Source organism: Eptatretus burgeri, chromosome 11, assembly GCF_056783735.1.
Source record: "Eptatretus burgeri isolate ZD-2024b chromosome 11, Ebu_testis_v1, whole genome shotgun sequence".
Lineage (NCBI taxonomy): Eukaryota > Metazoa > Chordata > Myxini > Myxiniformes > Myxinidae > Eptatretus > Eptatretus burgeri.
The window spans coordinates 6,778,063-6,798,663 of record NC_140971.1 but is presented as its reverse complement, the minus strand read 5'-3'; the positions used below and the strand labels follow the sequence as shown (position 1 = coordinate 6,798,663).

Here is a 20,601-nt window from a genome sequence, read left to right as displayed (position 1 = left end):
TCCACGCCGACCCACCAACACGCTGCCATCCCTTTGCACTCACATCGGTTTCCCCGGATGGCATACAGGAGTTTGATGTCTGGGCAGAACTTGCTCATTTGCTCAATCACCTTCCCAGTCTGCAGCGCCAATTCAAAGGTGGGTGATAGGCACAGGCACTGGGGAGGAAAGAAGGTATTAAAAATGTTTTACCGAAACCACAAACCCACACCTTGATGGTCCACATGCAATCTACAACCAGCAAACTCGCACCTGCGGGTGATGTTGGGTGGCATCCACTCTGCTGAGCATGGCCAGTACGAAGGCAGCCGTTTTGCCTGTTCCAGATTGGGATTGCGCTATAAGGTTGTGAAAGCTGTGGTTTGGGTGTGGGGATTTAAAAGGAGACATGAAGAAAACTCGAGGGAGGATGGTGTATCGGCGTGCAGGTGTACATGTGCAACACTCACGGTCGCGCGAGCATCAACGGAAGGGCGGTTTCTTGGATTCGAGATGGTCGGTTGAAGCCCATGTTGTAAACCCCCTTTAAGAGTTCTGGCATTCTGTATGGGGGTAGAGGAAAGGGGGTGGGTGTGGGGTTGCAAAAAAACCCCAAAATATTTAGCATCTCACAATTGCTTACAAGGAGTCGGAAATTCCTTCTGAGGTGCAGATGCTGAACAAAATACCCTCAATCCATCTGCAGTCGATCTCACATCATCACGAAGGACGACATGCAGCGACGCTTACATAGTTCACATCTTGGTGATGAACGAAGGGCAAGACGTGCCATCAACACAATAACCCGGTCACACATCTTGCTGATCAACAAGGCCCAACGATGGCCAATGACTGTGCATGAGGCTTTCCATGGTGTGTTGACAACAAAAGCTGGAAAACGAGCAAAGTACATCTCCACCATTGTGTATGGACATTATTTTACATGCAACTTCCAAAACCAGAGTGCAGGCAGGCTTCCTCGTTTTGATCTTTGATTTCCACGATGGAGATGATATGCTGATGCAGCTGTCACAGTAGGCATTTGCTATTGCTTCCAAGTTCCGATACTTTTACACCCTTTATATCCTTCCATTTTCAGGGCCAGTTGATCAGAAAGTCTGCAATGGCCATGGCGGCATAGTATGTTGCAGTACCTCTGAATATATTTGAGGCCTGTTAAATTTGGGTTCCTGTTTCTCGAGTGTGCGGAGCAAGTTTCATATTTGTACGGCCTTTGTATGCAAGAACGAGAGCCCTGTCACTCTCTTCATCTTCTTCTTCTTCTTCTTCTTCTTCCGTATACAGCACAAAGCTACGGGGTAACATCACTGTCTGAGGGTATGGTTGTGCCGCTGAAGCAATGCCTTCTGTAGGTTGGAGCAGGAATGTGTAATTTGTTCAGGGTGCCAGCGAAAGCTCGCTTACTCTTAGTGAAGGACACCGTGGGATCTTTCACATCCACCAATTAAAGCCGACAGATGGGACACCCAGTTTAACGTAAATCCGAGGGATGGCACGCACATTGATGAATCACTCTGGCTGTGAAACACCGGATTATTGCCAGGTCAGGATATGAACACAAGTGAGACAGCTTCGAGCTGAGTGTGCGTCTCTCGAACCCACTCTCTTGAAACCATATTAAACGAGGAGGGTACTCGGTAGAGCGCATACCTCCACCCGGATCCGGATTTGGATCTTCACCAAAATAGAATCGATTCGTCCTTGTCACAAACTCCCAAGCTGTCCACCAAGTTTCGCCCGAAACCGTCTACAACTTCTTGAGATATGATGCTACATATAATTTTTGGCCCCATTTCTCAATGGTGAAGAATCACTTAAAAAAAAATTATAGTAGCCAGATCCGGATCTTCACCTAAATCAAATCAATCCGTCATCATACACCGAACCTGTCCACTAAATGTCATCCAAGTCTGTCCACAACTATTTGAGATATCCTGCACACAAACAGACAGAGACAGACAGACAGGGGTGAAATCATAACCCCCGTCCATCTTTGGTGGGCGAAGGTAAGAACTGAATATTAACAAAACACTCTTGCTCTTCTCAGGCATCTTTTACTCGTCTTCACTCAAAAATGGAGTGTGTGGTTTGTTCGTGCTCCCACCTGGCTCATTATGCTGGGAAGCCAGGTTCAAATTCTATATTCTGTCGGAATCTGTCCATTGTCTGGCAACATCTCTGGAATTATCCTCGCCAGAGGAGAGGGTATTGCATTTGGGTCTGTTTGTTCATCTGCTTGACTGTCTGTCTGTCTCTCTCTCTGCATGGAACGCGAGTCGGTGGATTAATTACATTGGACCCCAATATACCTTTGGACCCCTTAAGACTCTTAAAATCCCTTTAGACCCCAAAGACATATGGACCCCCATGAGACCGTGTTGATCCCATCACACCCTTTAAATCCTATAAACTCCTTTCTACCCTTCCGACCTTTTAATACCCTTTAGACTTTTTCAGACCTTTCTGTCTGGTGCTGTTCCTCAAAAGGCTGCTAGTTTTCGAGTTCGTCGGCCGAGAGTACTTATTTGGTTTGTTGGTACCAATGTTTAGGGAAATATGTCAGCATTATGAATTGACCTGATGTGGAGGTCAAATATATTGCCAATGTGGTCAAAATGGCGATCCAAGATGGCCACCACCGCCGTTATCGAAAATCATTCTTTTATAAATTACTCGGCACTAGAGTAAAGGCCGTGCCACACCTTGATGTTTTAGCCAGCGTATGAGAACGTATCAAAATGTATGTAAAACGCTGGCGTACGCTGAACTATTGATGTTTTTTTTTAAGTTTTTGGCGAATTCATAACGAGTTGGACGTATGCATAACCAGGGTTCCCACTTATTTTGAGATGTCATTTTTAAGGACTTTTAAGGGCTAAAATAACCCCTTTTTAAGGACCACATCCTACAAATTCCAGGGGTAAATTGAGGTGAGTCACCTAGAAATTAACAAAGATAGTAAGTTTACAAAAAAATCTATTTTAATAATTAACATACAGAACACAGCAGGAGCTTATTCAGTCAACAAGGCACAACGCGCCACACAGCCAATTGGCAAATTCACTTCACAGTTACTGTAGAATCACCCAGGAGCAGTCACAAGTTTCCAGATGGCAGCACTCTCAATGTTCATGTGTTATGTTAAAATGTTATTGTAGGTGCTGCCACCTGCAAAGTTGCAGCAGCTCCTGACTGCTTCTACACTACAGAACAGTACATTTTGTAAGCTACATGTCATTGTAATATCTAATTAGGACATAGCAGGCAAGGATTTAGCCTTCTCCTCAATTTCTCTTTCTAGAACATTGAGTTCCCCCCGTTTTTGCTTGGCAGAGTGCCTGAGAGCATTTGATTTTACCGATGCCAAAGATAATGGATATAATAGGCGTATTGTTCAGCTCTTTTATCGTGATGACAGCAATCACAATGGTGGCCGAAGTTTGCCGAGATGACCCGAATGCAGACACGTGACCACTTCGGCAGCCACACAAAAACAAAGCCACGTGCTCTGGCATGAGGGCGGGCGGGAATGAAATGCAACCATGCCGCTTAACCGGTAAAGTTTTTTTCACGTGACTAAGTTCACGTTACTATTTAAAGATTATTCCATTTATCGTATTGTAATTTCGTAAATACATTATTTATTTCGTAAATACATGATGACGCGTTTTGCTATTGGCTTAATCAAGGCACGTGACGAAATATCGGAAGTTATTGTTGTTATTTTTTTTTTTTAATTTAAATATTTTTTTATAGCCGACAAAACCTTTAGGACGCTGCTCGTGGACACATTTGTCCTTGTTTAGAATACCAGTGCGAGGAAAATGAAACACCCTTCACCAAATAACAGGAAAATCTGATTTTTATTGGCTTTTGAACATTTTCCTGAAATTTAAGGACATTTAAGTACTTAAATTGAACAACTCAGAAATGTTGGACTTTTATGGGTTTTAAGGACCCGTACGAACCGTGATAACGTATTAGTAATGTACACAGAATGTTTCGATAACTTATAGATAACTTATACCAACGAATGCTTAGCGTGTTGTCGGCGTTCACAACGTATGCCCAAGAATAGTCTAGCTTATGCATAGCGCGCGGCAGAGTATCGTCGACGATCACGTGGCGTAGCCTATTAAAAGGCTGCCGCTCGACAATTCAAATCATAACCGCACTAGACATTGAAGTGTCAACATCACCGTCATGCCCTGTCACACCTTGACGTTTTAGCCAGCGTATGATAAATTTGCCAAATGCGCTGGAAAACGTCGAATACGTTATGGGTAAGTTTTGTATACGTTAAGAGCACGCTGAAGCACGCTGGCATACGTCGTAGTATGCCGAGCACGTCGACAAATTTTAAGCATGCTCAAAATTTTTCGACATATGCCAGCGTATGACTCACACGTTCCGCATACGCTGGCCATAAGTTGTAGGCACGTTACGCGATCGTTGACACACGTTGCTTGTGAGTTACTCATAAGTCGAAACAAGTCGAGGTAATGTTTAGCGCACCCGAAACTTATTTCTAACCTATGAGTAACGTGCTTTGAACCTATGTGTAACGTATCTCCAACGCACATCGACGTATTTGATCGACGTCTTCCGGACGACCACAGAAGTTACTGAACGTGTTTCTAACTTACAGCTACCGTATAATGGCGTATTGGCAGCGTTTAGGGGAATTGGTATATAAAAATGGGCTTCACAGGAGGAACCCATCAGTGTTTCAGACTCCATGTCAGTAGTATCAGTAGTAGGTGAGCGTGTCATTAGTAGTAGTAGTAGTGGTAGTAGTAATAGGTCCATGTCAGTAGTAGTATGTGAGTGTGATGGGGAGGGTGTGGGTGATGATGGATCCTCCTTGCGTCCGCGTCCATTGACATCTTCTGGACGCCACGGCCAGGAGACTTCTTTGCAGCATTCTTCGAAGTTTTCTTCGGCTTTTTTATTTTATTTTTTTTAAATGTTTTTCTATGCTGAACTATTGCTGTTTTTTTTAAGTTTTTGCCGTATTCATAACGAGTTGGACAAATGCATAACGTATTCGTAACGTACACAGAACGTTTCGATAACTTATACATAACTTATACCAACGAATGCTTAGTGTGTTTTTGGCGTTCACAACGTATGCCTCACGATAGTCTAAACTCTAACGTATGCATAGCGTGCAGCAGCGTATCGTCGACGATCACATGGCGTCGGCTATTCATCGGCTGCCGCTCAACGATTTAAATCATAACCGCACGAGAAATCGAAGTGTCAACATCACCGTCATGCCGAAGAAAAAAATAAAAATAAAAAAAACATGGAGTCTGGAACACTGACGGGTTCCTCCTGTGAAGCCCATTTTTATATACCAATTCCCCTAAACACTGCCAATATGCCATTACACTGTTGCGGTTGTGGAAATTCACAAACCACTATTCAGGTCCCGTAGGTGAGATATCTCTGTAAGAACATGTGTAGTTAGCCCAAACCCGTTGTTTAGAGGGAATAAGTGTGATTCATTCAGGCTGCGACGCTTTGAGATAGCCGTTTTTCTGTTCTATCTTTATTTTGAACCAACCACATCTCAACCGCCATCACACAACAACCACCAACCACAACGCCGCTTAACAACAACAACAACGCCAACAGCCACGATCTTTACCTTCACAACTCGCTCCCGTAAACATCGCATCACTGCCATTCCAAACGGCACCATGGCCATAAACCACCACCATAAACCCTCCACCACCTTCACCTCTCTCCTTCTGCGGCCATTCCCGCACCACCTGTGAGCACCGAGCGTCAGGCTGTCCTGGGCTCGTACGGGACACGCGCCAAGCCGCGAGTGCAAAATGCGGCCTTTCCGAGGAGAATTCGGATCAGGAATGCTACACGCCCACTTCTGATCCGTCCAATCAGCAAGCGCGGGGCGGTTTGGCCCCACCCCCAGGCGCGTCTGTGTGGAATCGAGATATGCAAATTCTAGGATCAGGGGAGATTCACGCCCCTTTTTCTCCGTCCAATGGGCGAGCGTGGCTCCGCCCCGAGCTCGTTCTGATCCAGAAATTTGCATATGGGTTCTCCTGCCGGCCTATAAAGCGCCGAGCGCGGGGCGAATCTGGGCAGAGTCGGTTTGGGCAGAGTCGGCCTTGGAAGAGCGGCAGAGTCGGGCTTGGAAGAGCGGAGAGTCGGCCTTGGAAGAGCGGAAAGTGTTTTGGGCAGAGTCAGTTTGGAGCGCAGAGTGGAGTCGGCTGAGGAGAATTGGGGGAAGAGACCGAGGAGTTCGGGTCCGAGGCAAGGAAGACGGTGGTCGGCGTTGAGGTCACGGTGGGATCGCTCATCACGGGACCCAAGCAAGCCAGCTATACTCTTTCCCCAGAGCATCAACAATTCCCCCCCCCCCTCTTTTTCCCCCGTGCTGAGATAGTGCGAAAAGGGGGCCCCGTTCCCACCCCACTCCAAGCAGTGCCAATGAAACCCGCGAAGGAGCACGGAGTCGGGGCACCGCCGCGCTGCCACATTTGCGGCTCATCACAAAGACACGGGTAGGACCCACCCGGTCTCGCAGACCTGACCGCTCTTTCAGGTCCCACGCAAATATTGGCCCACAGGCCCCGTCTGCCCCCTTGTCTTTGAGGGTGGCCTTTTTTTTGTTTCTGTGTAAACGTGTGTGTGTGGCGCCAGTCTGGTGAAGTAAAACTGTTAAGTGTTGCCGTGTGTCGGTCTTAGTCGGTAGTATCTCTGCGTCATTGTTTCTTTTGTTACATTTGATATATGTGCATATTGTTTTAATTGTATGTGTGCTCTCCGTGTGCCACGGAATAAATGTGCATCATGTTGAACTGTTTTCCCGCTTCGCTTCGTCTTTTCTTTAATTGAATCTCCATCTTGCTTCACGTAAAGGGTTGGTAATGGGCTTAATACGCCCGATAATTAATCGGAACCGTCGAGGCCGACGATAACACCGCTCGGTTATCCTGATAGTACGGAACGGATCGCTTAAGCAGCCCGTGTCCGGAGTCGACCTGCGGCGAGGTGCGATCGCCCGGTCTACCCTCCGCGTGGGTATTTAGGTAGGTCGAGTTTGGCGAACAACCCTATCCCACGCAGGGGGCCGATTGGCACGATCGTGGTGAGGCTGAAAGGCTCACCCGTGACTAGCTCCCGGCGTTAGTCCGAGAGGGTCACGACAGAATTGTCCGTCTGGTGGGCGACGTGCCGCGATTCGAGTTACGTAGCCGTTCGCACGCCGGCGGGCGCGAATTCGCAACAATACGGTAGCTGTAAGTTAGAAATACATTCAGTAAGTTCTGTGGTCGTCCGGAAGACATCAAATACGTCTACATACGTCAATGTGCATTGGAGATACATTACACATAGGTTCAAAGCACGTTACTCATAGGTTAGAAATAAGTTTCGGGTACGCTAAACATTATCTCGACGTGTTTCGACTTACGAGTAACTTACAAGTAACGCGTGTCGACGTGTGTCAACGATCGCGTAACGTGCCTACAACTTATGGCCAGCGTATGCAGAACGTGTGAGTCATACGCTGGCATACGTCGTAAATTTTTGAGCATGTTAAAATTTGTCGACGAGCTCGGCGTACTACGACGTATGCCAGCATGCTTCAGCGTGCTCTTAACGTATACAAAATGTACCCATAATGTATTCGACGTGTGCCAGCGTTTCAGACAAATTTTTCATACGTCGGCATATGCTGGCTAAATCATCAAGGTGTGACAGCCCCTTAACATAGGAAGATAATTTCAATGTCTATACCCACTAAATCAGGGGTGAGCTATCCAATGGTCATGTTTGCATGCTAAGCTGGGCGACGGGCGGCCATATTTTCAAGATGGCCACCCCCGCATTCGATAAAAATGCTAATTTTTATGATTATTGGCCTACATAATGATGCTGGAACATAATTTCTGAGAGGACTCCCATAAAATCAGGTTCAGTGATTCAAATAACCATGTAAAGGCATTTGCAAATGCAATAGGTAATTTGGTTTCGGGGTTGGACCCCCCTGGGGAGCAGAAATGGCCCATGCCGCCATTAATGAAAAATACATTTTTGCTCATATCTCGGTACTCGAGTGTCATAGCATGATAATTCTTGTGGCTATACCAATATATCTGGGGCAAAATGTTCGATGATGATGATAATTGATCCAGAAGTGCAACTGGCATCCTTTTTTCAAGATTGCTACAATCAATGCAATCAGTAACTTTTCTTACATTTTTAAACTAATGTACAAATAAAAATACTTGAAACATGTAAGCAAAAGTTGAAAAGTTAAACTTTGAACCATCTAATTACAGCCCTGCTGTAGATTTTATATTTTATGTTCAACAGTTTATGAAATTCAAGCTTGAAAAGACTGTTGGTGTTCTGACCTCTATATTGGTTGGATCCTACTCTCCAAGATTTGAGCCTTACTCGACTCACCAAATATGATTAGTTATTAGTTATGAATGTTTGGGCATAAATGTTGAAAATCTGTTCTTTTTATTGAACAAAATTTATTGACTTATGTACTGTTTTCACCTTCATTTCAGCATAGTATACATGTGTAAGATGTTTTTTTAACCAATTTTAGATTTTAAAAAAATTCTAGATATACATAAGTGGGAAAATAATCAAAATTATTCAAAAACTATATAAAACTTGTTTACAAAATTACAAAGCTGCAAAATGATAAACAAACATTATGCACATCACAAAAAATATTTACATTTGAGGATCCAAACATCCCTGTTCTATAAAAATAAAAGTTTATATAAAGCTTACACTCCTGAGTGAGGAATTATACTTCGTATATCTGCAATTCCTCGCGCAGGAGTGCAAGCAGCCGATTTTGGCAGCCTCCATTCGACTGAGAGGCTGTCATTGATAAGAATGACAAAAAATTAGAAAAAAGGAAATAAAAGACTACTTCAGCTGAGAAATAAAGCTTGTTTACTTCAGTGGTATGTTGAACGCATTAAATCTGTTGCCATTTAAATTGTTGCATTTTGAAAAATATTTTGTTGTATTAAAAAACTATATTTTGTCGAACATTTTCAGAAATGTTGTTTCATTTTTCAATTATTTTTTGCATGCGATTCATTTAATTTTGATGGAGTATTGGTTTGGTGCTGACAAGAGGTAAGATATATTATTTCTTGCTTTTTTGTTTGAGCTTTGGTATATTTTGTTGTCTTACTAATCAGCCATTTTTGAGTAGGGCCCAACATTTACAATGATTTGAAATTCACACTAAAGAATCATTTTCAAATTATTGTTCACTGGAAAACTACTTTCCCAGGCATATAATTAAGCTTAATTAAGCTTATTTATCATTTTATCAAATTCTGGTGCAATTGTGTCTTACAGATCAATATATATCCGATCTATTGCATCCTTGACAAAATTTAAGATACAGCTGGCTGATTGTGTTCTCATTTCTATTTTCATTTTGTGGCTGCATAATGGAAGAGGCAAAACAATACCATGGAAATTAATCAAAAAATGCCTATAACAGTTTGAAGGGATAGCTCAGGTTGGATCAGAGCCAAGCCTATCAGATGATGCATTCCACTGTGTAGAATTGTTTAGCATTGCCATGTATGATCCAACTACCAGAATCACTGAAATTAATAAGTTAAGATATCAACTCTTCTGCAAGAAGCAAACCAAGACTGAAGCCCTGCCCCCTACAGCTGATGCACTCAGTCAGCATGCCATGCGAGCATGTTATCAAACATATGTTTGGCGAAAGGCTGTCGTTGCAAAGCCTATCATGCCTTCACCAATTGGTTTTGGGTGGAGCACAGATGATGATGGCCACATTGAACCAGTGCTGATGACCCAGGAGCCAGCACCAATCGTATTGACTGAATTGACAAGATGTCTGTGCGACCCAGAAAAATCAGCCTGCCAGGGCAGATGTTCGTGTTTAAAGCAACAGCTTGCCTGCACTCAGGCCTGCAAATGTGAAGGTGGTAATTCTTGCCAAAACAAATTCTCAGCAGCGGTAGACAATGATGATGCTTCAGACGATAACTTGTCAGAACTGAGTGACTCTGAGACAGAGACAGAGTAGCTTGACAAACACTTGAATGTCAATATAGTTTTGCGTCATTGACACTATCAGTTTTTGGGTTCCATATGATTTCTGCATATGGGTATCTGAATTTGAAGTTGCATTCAGAAAATCCTGCCCTCTATAATTGTGTCTAGCTAATATTTCCAAAGTTATATGCATTCAATGGATCAATTTGGTTTATCATAAAACTAGTTCATCTATCACTGATGTTGGTTGATAAAATTGTGATCAATTGTTCATGCGTGACATAATCTGGAGATTTAACAAACCTCTGCTGCTTCAAGAAATCAAGAGTTTTGCAACAATTTGCTGTTATCATTTTTCTCATCAATGGATATTCAGAACACTCTCTCTAGAATGCATGAAATCTCGTATCGGATACCAGGATCGGAATTGCTCTACAATAATATTGTGACGTCCACGGGACTTGAACAGTCCCGCCAACGTAGAATGAGCCGAAACGATGGAGGCGGTTTATTTTTTATAACCCAAAGATGGCGGTTTTAATCGCTCTACAGCAAACGCGACGAGGAAGGTGGCACGAGTCGCTTTTCACTGAGTTAATAATGTTTATTTCTCTAACCAGAAATAATAATAAGACTCGGCAAGAGGAGGGATCCGGGGCGATTCGATGGGATGGTGGTGTGGGTTCGGGCGTGGGGAAAACACAAACAATTCCAATGGATATACAAATCTCAAACCCTCTAAGGCGCCAGGTACACACACACACACACACACACACACACACACACACACACACACACACACACACACACACACACACACACACACACACACACACACACACACACACACACACACACACACACACACACACACACACACACACACAACGTAGCTGGTCCTGGTGGTCAGGCTGGCCCGTGGTGTCGACGCAACAGTCCCTGGATTGGCGCCGGACGAGCTGGCGTTGCGCTCGTCAGGGGCAGGAGACACCGTGGTGCTGTTCCTGGTGGTGTCGACCTCCTGGTGTAGGCCCAAGACTGCTCACAGCTGCCAGGGAGCCAGTTCTGGCGCCACGATGCGAGCAGGAGAGGGAGGCAGGTCCGCCCGCCGTTCGGTCCCGTACTCCGAGCCAGCAGAACTCCAGAGCCAACCGAGGTGAGGCACGAGGAACAGCAAGGCCACGAGGCACGACGAATCGAGGAACGAACCAGCGCAATGAGAGAGCGCGCTCTGAGACCCACAGCCTCGACAAGACGCTTTCTTTTTATGACTCTTCTTCTCTTCTTTTCCCAAACAGAACCTTTTTATACTCGAGTCCTCGTCACTTCCAATCGAGCCCTTTTATTGGCCCTCTGCCGTCGCCTTCCACCAATCGTGATCACGGGGCGGAGCCATCCGCAGCACTGTCCTGTTACGTCACGGCAAGCCTCCAGGGAATACTAAAAGGGTTTACGCAGACACACTTACCCTAACCCGTCTCCCTATCTAATTACGTGACAATTATCATGTCCCCCTTAAAGAAATGGACATTTACTAGACAACTTATCACCACTGAATTGCTACTTATTACATCGAGATCCTGGTAAACTCGAACAGCATGGCATACCTAATTAAACATCCTAATTACCCTTTGAATGTATACCCCCCCCCCTCAGACGTAACAATATATAGCCAAATATCCACACATATTTTCATTAAGAGTAGATGCAATGCTATGCAATAAATAGAATTTTCTTAGCATATGGACTATACTGATTGCTATTAACTATTGGAATTTGTTTCATGTATGATATCACTATTTGCAAAACCATGCCAATGATGTCATTCCAGCTCCACACGGTGATGAATATAATAAATAATAAAATTATATTTGAGTTCATATAAATGACTCTGTTTGGTTTCTCTGATGTAATTATCAAAATGTGCCAAAATAAGCATTAACATGTTTTTATAACTGGTTGCACCTCTAAATCTACAATGATCACCATTTAATAACATACCCAAGATTAAGTGCGTACGGCCTCAATTAAAGGATTACTAAGTTATGACACTTGAGTACCAAGATATGAGCAAGTTTTTTTTTATAATGGTGGAATAGGTCATTTTTGACCACCTTGAGATAGTCTGGCAGCCAAATGGGATTTTAGGGGTATACCTGGAAGTAGAGTATATGCAATGTTTTTTGATTGATTTGGGTCACTGAGACCATAAATATTAACAATCCGCTTGATGACACCCTGTCACCGTTGGGCATTTTTTTCTAATTTGCATAAAACCAAGATGGCCCCTAGTGTTCTATTGAATATACTATAATTAAGATATCTCGGCTTCGAGAAGGGATTTTAAAACAATCTAAAATGTTTTAACAGGGCTTTAAGACATTAGGAACCCAATGGAATAACTTTTATTATGATTTGACAACTCCTTAATTTGCATAAATCCAAGATGGCCGCCGTCAAACCTCTCAGGAGACCAGTTTCATGTCACCACGTTATCCAATTATTATTTTGGGCTCAGTGACCAAAATCAACCAAAAAAAAATTGTATATACTCCACTTCCAGGTTAAGCTCGTTGGCTGCTGGATGCGAATGGGACAGTCCACGGCTTTGCTGTGAACTTCAAACAGTACATCCAACATAAACTTACTTCTAGCGATGTCTATCTCGTGTTCGACAGGTACCAGGATTTCAGTACCAAGAGTACGACCAGATGCAATAGAACAACAGAAGCAAGCAGAGTACATCGACTGGCTCTAGATACACCTCTACCCCCACAGAAAGTTTTCCTGACAGTGTCAGAAAATAAATCACAGCTGATGGAAATTATCTATGAAGAGCTGACCAGAGGCACTACCTTCCATCAAGACTACAAAATGACCCACAAAATTGTCATCACTAGCAGTAATAACACACCTGTTGAAATAAGTTATGGGGGAGTGTTGATCCACCGGGAAGACATGTCTACATCTCATGAAGAGGCAGACTGCATCATTGTTCAACAAGCAGTAACAGTTGCGACTGAATGCCAAGTAGGCGTGTCAGTGATTGCAGATGACACCGACGTCTTCATCCTTCTGCTTCACCACTACTTTGAGTGACAGTTAACCAGTCACATGATCATGGAATCGCCGATTCAGGGTAGAACCGTTATTGACATACAAGCTACTGTTAAACAACAGCAGAGCATAGTAGATGGACTGTTATCTATGCACGCCCTATCGGGTTGTGATACATGTGCATGCTATTTCGGTATTGGTAAAGTCACGGTACTGAAAGTACTGTGAGAAGGCTACTCCTTGTCACTTTTGGGTGACATTCATGCATTGTTACAATATATAACAAGACAGGCATCCAAGTTTGTGGCCGCATGCTATGGAGACAAGGACTGTAGCAGTATGTCTGAGGCAAGGAAGAAGTCATGGGCCACAAATGTTGGAAAGGGCACCACAGCCATACCAAAGCTGAAATCTCTACCTCCCACAACAGAAGAATTTCTGGAAAATGTCAAACGGGCACACCTGCAGGCAGCTGTGTGGAAACAGGCTTTGGATCTCGACCCTCCCTCGCTAGATCCAACAGAACATGGATACGTTCGTGACGACAGTTCCAAGACTATGTTGCCTAAATCGAGACATGAAGATGTGTCCCTTGCTCCACAAGAGATTCTGAAACTGATTCGCTGCTCTTGTGAAAGTGAAATACCTTGCAAATCAGGAAGATGTGGATGTGTGAGCGGTAAACTACCGTGCACTGTATTTTGCAGATGTCATGCTGAGGACTGTCATAACGAACTGACTGAATGTGATGTAGCCTCTGATTAGATGCAGATGACAACAATGACAATTAGACATAAAGGTATTAATGTCAACACAGACAAATGAGAGGAACATGTTGATAACTGTGTACAATGTCATGTACTATAAACTCAAATATCGCAGTAATGAAAGGAGAAGAAATGTGAACGATTTCTTCATGCGCCATGGCTTGCTCAGCATAGACACTACTAGAACATTTTGACTTTTCAGTCACTTTATTCCATATAATGGATATCTGAAATTAGTTTACTTTATGACCTGGTGTCTGTCAGTTTAAATATATTCTAACGTATATGTTAATGACAAACCACTAATATTATAGTGAAGGTGTTCAATGATATTGTCACCATTTAGATCAATCAGGCATGTCATTCAAAAGTACAGCAAAATGTTAACAGATTGACAACGGCCATATTGGCATATGCAAATGAAGCTAATATATTTAAATTGTAATATAAGATGTATTATATGGGACCTCTATTTTTTCAAAACACAAAAACAAATCATTTAAACTGTATCCAAAATTGTATCCAGAATGTGGTGACATAAAACTCGTCTCCCGAGACGTTTAACGGCGGCCATCTTGGATTTATGCAAATGGAGTTGTCAAATCATAATAAAAGTTATTCCATTGGGTTCCTAATGTCTTAAAGCCCTGTTAAAACATTTTAGATTGTTTTAAAATCCCTTCTCGAAGCCGAGATATCTTAATTATAGTGTATTCAATGGAACACTAGGGGCCATCTTGGTTTTATGCAAATTAGAAAAAAATGCCCAATGGTGACAGGGTGTCATCAAGCGGATTGTTAATATTTATGGTCTCAGTGACCCAATCAATCAAAAAACATTGTATATACTCCACTTCCAGGTTAAGCGAGTTGGCTGCTGGACTAAGAGTTTAACCCTAAATCCAAACACCCTATCATATTGCAAATGTCACTAAATGGGTTTTTGAATCACTGAGCCGAATACTGTAGTAATGGTCTCAGAAAATTTGTTGCAGCATCATTACATAGGTATATTATCATAAAATTGACATTTTTTCAAAGGCAGTGGCAGCCATCTTGGAAATATGGCCACCCAGTTCATTATACAAACATGACCATAGGAAATCTTTCCCCACATATAGTGGGTATAGCCACAAGAATTATCATGCTATGACACTCGAGTACCGAGATATGAGCAAAAATGTATTTTTCAGTAATGGCGGCATGGGCCATTTCTGCCCCCCCCCCAGGGGGTCCAACCCCGAAACCAAATTACCTATTGCATTTGCAAATGCCTTTACATGGTTGTTTGAATCACTGAACCTGATTTTATGGGAGTCACCTCAGAAATTATGTTCCAGCATCATTATGTCGGCCAATAATCATAAAAATTAGCATTTTTATCAAATGCAGGGGTGGCCATCTTGAAAATATGGCCGCCCGTCGCCCAGTTTAGCATACAAGCATGATCATTGGATAGCTTACCCCTGATTTAGTGGGTATAGACACTGATATCATCTTCCTATCTTACTCTAGTGCCGAGTAATTTATAAAAGTATGATTTTCGATAATGGCGGCGGCAGCTATCTTGGATCGCCATTTTGACCACTTTGGCAATAGATTTGACCTGCACATCAGGTCAATTCTTAATGCTGACATATTCCCCCTAAACATTGGTACCAACACACCAAATAAGTACTGTCGGCCGACGAAAAGTCACTTTTTGAGGAACAGCTACCATACTATTTGACCTTTACAACTTTCAACTCGACCATTCAGACCTTTCATTCGCAATCAATGATCTTTCATTTAGTACATCCTTCCATTTACCTGCCACATAAAACAAGTCCTGGCAAGGGTCTGCGTTATTTGATTGGCGAATATCTTTGTAATAACAAAAGTGAAACGACACCGACGGTGACCAATGCCTTCGTCCTGCATGTGATTTGTGTACAAGCTCATCCCTGAGCCCAAAAATCACTGCAATACAAAATAAAAACATTCCATCCACAGTTTCATACAACTCACAGGTGTAGCTCTTCAAAGGAGTGGACAGAGTAGAGAGGTGAGTTTGGGTCTCTTTGCTTCACCTCGATGTTATGCCGAGACTCCTCGAGAGACTGTCGTACAAGTTTGTTCAGCAGAGACACCTCTGCCTTATTGACTGCAAACACGCACAAACATGCTCAATAGGTACATGGATATTGGACGTACAAGATGATGCAAAACCTCCACACGAGTTGCATTACTGGTTGGGCGGTTTCTTCATTGCAGTTTTGATAAATCAAGACCGGAATCCCTCAGTAACAGTGGAATCGCAGGAGCTAATGCAACTACAGAACAAGCCTGATTTGATGAACTCAACAAGGGACCCAAAAGTCTGATTTCGGGTTCGAAGGAGAGTAGGCCCGTGGCAGGTGAGAGGAAACATCCACCATCTAATGCCAGCAGATGAGTGGAAATTGATATTGTAACGGTCTCGAATCACTCCAGTTTCCCGTTATGAGTCCGACGAATCGTATCAAAATGACCGGATCGGTTTCTCCTTTCGCCACCCCCACCCCTTTCCCGCTGCATGGCCTTTTAGTCACTATGGCCCCCACCTCTCACCCTGACGTGCTTCACTCCTCCCCTCTCGCTATTGGGCTGGAGGCCAGTCCGGATGCAGAGTGACCCCTCACTCCACAACTTTGAGGTAAATGAGCCGTGACTGATGGCCCCTATCCCGTTATCCCACAAAAACTGCCACATCCAGACCTATTAGATGCTTCAAAAAAACCATAAATGACAGATTCCAAAGGAAAAGAACATCAATAAATATATCAAAGGGGATGATGGTTTAAGAAATGTACATGAGGATGGGATTGTAGTCTATTACATAAAAGCGATGCATTTTTAAATAGAACAGCACTCGGTAGAGCGCACAACTTCGCCAGACTGAACAGTTTACGTTTTCTATCCCACTGATAGGCCAGATCTGGATCCGGACCTGAACCAAAATCTAATCGGCTTGTTCTTGTCACCTAAATAACTCATCCACCAAGTTGTCATCATCCGTTCACTACTTTTTGAAATATCATGCCATGTATCATTTTAGGCCCCATCTCTCAACGCTGAAGAATTACTTAAAAAAAATTCTTATATCCATAACTTGATCCGGATCTTCAAAATCGAATTAATTTGGCCTTGTCACAAACCCAACCTGTTCAACAAGTTTCGTCCAAATCCGTCCATAATATTTGGAGATATCCGGCTCACAGACAGACAGACAGGCAGACAGGCAGACAGAAAGGGGTGAAAACATAACCTCCGTCCATTATTGACCGCAAGCAGTAATTTCCTGAACAATACACACAATCTACGTAATCTGTAATCTCCATCCACCCATTGGGACCATACTCTGTGAAGAGCGTTGGTGCTGCCTCAGCAGTCTCCTGGGGTATGAGGCACATTCCTGGACGGGTCGTCACTCCGACACAGGACACCAGCAAGCTGGCACTCATTTTGCCGACCTCGGAAAGATGACAGGTCGAGTCGACCCCACCTGGTATTAATTCAACAGCTGAGTGGGATTTGAACTTAGGATCCGAGGATCCCAAGCCCACCACTCTCACCATTAAGCCAACACCAGGCATGTTGTAATCTCAAATATGCAAAATAATAATAATAAAAAGGTTTGTCGGTGCTGGAAAAACATCATCAGGAAGAACACACATCTTCCATGAATATAATCAAACAAACTCCAAACGAGTCTGTGCAAACACAGTCTTATCGAACTGCCAAGGGCAGCTTTGTCTGACACAGCTGATGCCAGCACACTCAAACATGCCACCTGCACATAAAACCACCCAATCTGTTCATCATCTGTTCAAACCTCATGATAAAACCTCCAGTGGTCATTTATTTTTGCATCACCACCACAAGTAGTTTTATTATCCATCAAAAAAAAAAAACCAAACAAACAAAAACTCACCTTCCAGTCTGCACCATACCCAAAACCTCTTGCACTTGGAACACACAAATCAAATTGGGGAGGGGGGATGCCTTCACTATATCCTATTTGTCCAAGTTAGAACATGATGCATATTCAGAAAAGTTGGGTTTCTTTCGCTTCTGCGGTCATTTTAAAGCAATCCACAGCGTCCCACCGGCCTGACCCTGCAGGAAAAACGAGTCTTAGCCCCTCCTGGTTTCAAACGACGGGCATCACCTTACTTGCAAGATCGTTGTCGTCGTCTTCATCATTTTTCTTGCAGTCATTTATGGTGCCTGCAGGAGGGGAGAGAGAGCATCAGAAAGAGAATGAGTACGCATGTGCGGCTGCACCATGCCACACATAAACCACCCGGAACATGGCAGCACCTCACGGGGTAGGTCAGCTGCCTTCCCCACCAGAATATGTGGGTGGATGAGGGTGCTGCCAGACGGACACGCCGGGATGCCTTTGCGATTTTCATTTTTGTCCAAAGCAACACATAGGGTTCCCCAAGGGCTGACAACCAATTGGAATGTGAGCAAACGTTTTAAATCAGCTTAACAGGTGATAACGGCCAAATCTAAACGACATTTCAGGTCCGTGCTGCGGCACGAAGTAATCAACGTAGCTGATCATTGACTCAATCAGTTCATTATTTCAGGGAAGGAGATGTTGCCCTTGTACAATGTAGCCTCACCATCCAATTTTGGAGAAGAAGTGACAGACACGGAGTGGGAGCTGTGGACGGCGGTCGGGACTGGAGTGCGATGGGCAGAAGGGGGGGTTTGAGGAGGGGCTGAAGCCGAAGCAGGTTTCACATCTCTCTCGGCCAATCTCATGGTCCCCATAACACTGTTCAGACTTTTCTAGGTGAGACACAAACACGCAGGTACACAAAGTGAGCACATCTCCTGCAGGTATCCTGATCGAGCCTGCTATTGGAATCCCAACATGGTGCATTTGACATCCTCATTGCAGAAAGCATTGATCACACAGTATACATACAAAGAGTGACAAATAGGTGTGCGATTCACAACGTGTATACTCCACAATCCAACGAGGCATCACCGTGTCAGCCTTGCATTGTTTGACTGATGAGGAAATAAAAGCACCTTGGACACAAGAGGAGGTCATTTGGTCCATCACACCTGTCCTTCAATCACACCCCCAACAAATCAAACTCTCACTCTTTTGAGCCATAAAACAAAATGCTGGTAGTGTGTCCATCCACGTTCAAAATGCAGGCAGGTCAGTAAGCCTCTCAGTCTTCTTCTGCAACTCCTCTCTGGTCTTGCACCCTCTGACATTTCTATGCTCCCCCATTCCCTCCCCTCACCCTTCTCCAGAGTGCACACGGTCCACCATCAACCCCTTTCTGGTGAAACTACCTAAAACCAGGCTCACTGTTCACCTACACTTATTTGTTCCTCTTTTCTCTTACCTGTGGAAACAACTTCCTCAATCTGCTCAATGTCATTCTTCTAGGCAGCTGCTCACCACTGTTTCAGATCATCCCCGATCCGCGACCATGATATTTTCCACCCCATCAACGCTGTCCCTCTCTCACACACATTCTCCTGGTCCATTACTCATTCACCCCCCTGCTGTCCGTATGTTTTCCCCACTTTCCACTGCCTTCATGTCGAGTTCTCACTCTTCCACGAGCCTAGACTTTGAAAGCAACGAACAATTAACTTGGTGAGCATATTCGACATTGAAATCAAAGCACGTACATATCTGTGGTGGACCTGACGAGGAATAACACGTCGACAAGTTATTACGTGACGTACAAGGTTTCTGTCTGTCGATGAGCAGGATATCGCAAAAAAAGTTAAGGTCGGATTCGAACGAAACTTGGTGGACAGGCTGGGTATGTGTTGGTGACGAGGATGGGATAAAAGCACATCATCGGCTCGAACAACAACAACAGGGGGAGTGGTCGGCATGATCATCGTGTCTGCCGGGGATATAAGGAGTGCGCGCCGCCTGAGGCGTCGTAGTCGCCACGGCTCGTGTGTGTACTGAGTGCGTAATAAAGGAGAGTGGTGGGCAAAGTACGCCCGCGCTCCCGCTTGTGCAACACAGCCCGGCTCGACTGTTCCCCCGCTCGTGTCTGCCTGCTAAGCATCTCTACCACGACACTACAGTTGGCGACGAGGATGGGATAAAAGCACATCATCGGCTCGAACAACAACAACAACAACAACAACAACAGGGGGAGTGGTCGGCATGATCATCGTGTCTGCCAGGGATATAAGGAGTGCGCGCCGCCTGAGGCGTCGTAGTGGATGCCGTAGTCGCCACGGCTCGTGTGTGTACTGAGTGCGTAATAAAGGAGAGTGGTGAGCAAAGTACGCCCGCGCTCCTGCTTGTGCAACACAGCCCGGCTCGACTGTTCCCCCGCTCGTGTCTGCCTACTAAGCATCTCTACCACGACACTACAACAAGAACAAGCCGATTAGATTTTGGTGAAGATCCAGATCCACATATGGCCCAGTGGGATGAACATGTAAACTGTTAAGCCTGGCGGAGGTACGACCTCACCATCGAGTATAGTCAATGCCCAGATCATGCTAATCAGGCTGGAGGGTTCTTTATTTTTGTTACATCATCGCACTTTTCAACAACTTGTAAACTAGCTAAACATGTCACACTGGTTTACACATAACATGGTGTTAGAAAAGCTGTACGAGGCATCGTTGAGATTTCAGGGCGTGAACCCCAGAATTGGTGTGTCTTTGTGTGTCATCCGTCATCACCATCAAGCCAGGT

At 44.1% G+C, this 20,601-nt stretch overlaps 1 protein-coding gene across 1 annotated transcript in view; it reads right to left on the bottom strand.

Moving 5' to 3' along the window:
- Positions 1-20,601, bottom strand: part of LOC147016405 (ATP-dependent RNA helicase DDX19A-like) — an 80,398-nt gene that overhangs the window by 15,457 nt on the left and 44,340 nt on the right. The window contains exons 2-7 of the mRNA XM_085845034.1: positions 18,527-18,695; positions 18,069-18,122; positions 15,882-16,017; positions 450-542; positions 253-355; positions 44-158 (exon numbers count right to left, since the gene is read on the bottom strand). Of these exons, the coding sequence (XP_085701160.1) occupies positions 44-158; positions 253-355; positions 450-542; positions 15,882-16,017; positions 18,069-18,122; positions 18,527-18,695 (670 nt within the window). The remainder of the gene's footprint in view (positions 1-43; positions 159-252; positions 356-449; positions 543-15,881; positions 16,018-18,068; positions 18,123-18,526; positions 18,696-20,601) is intronic.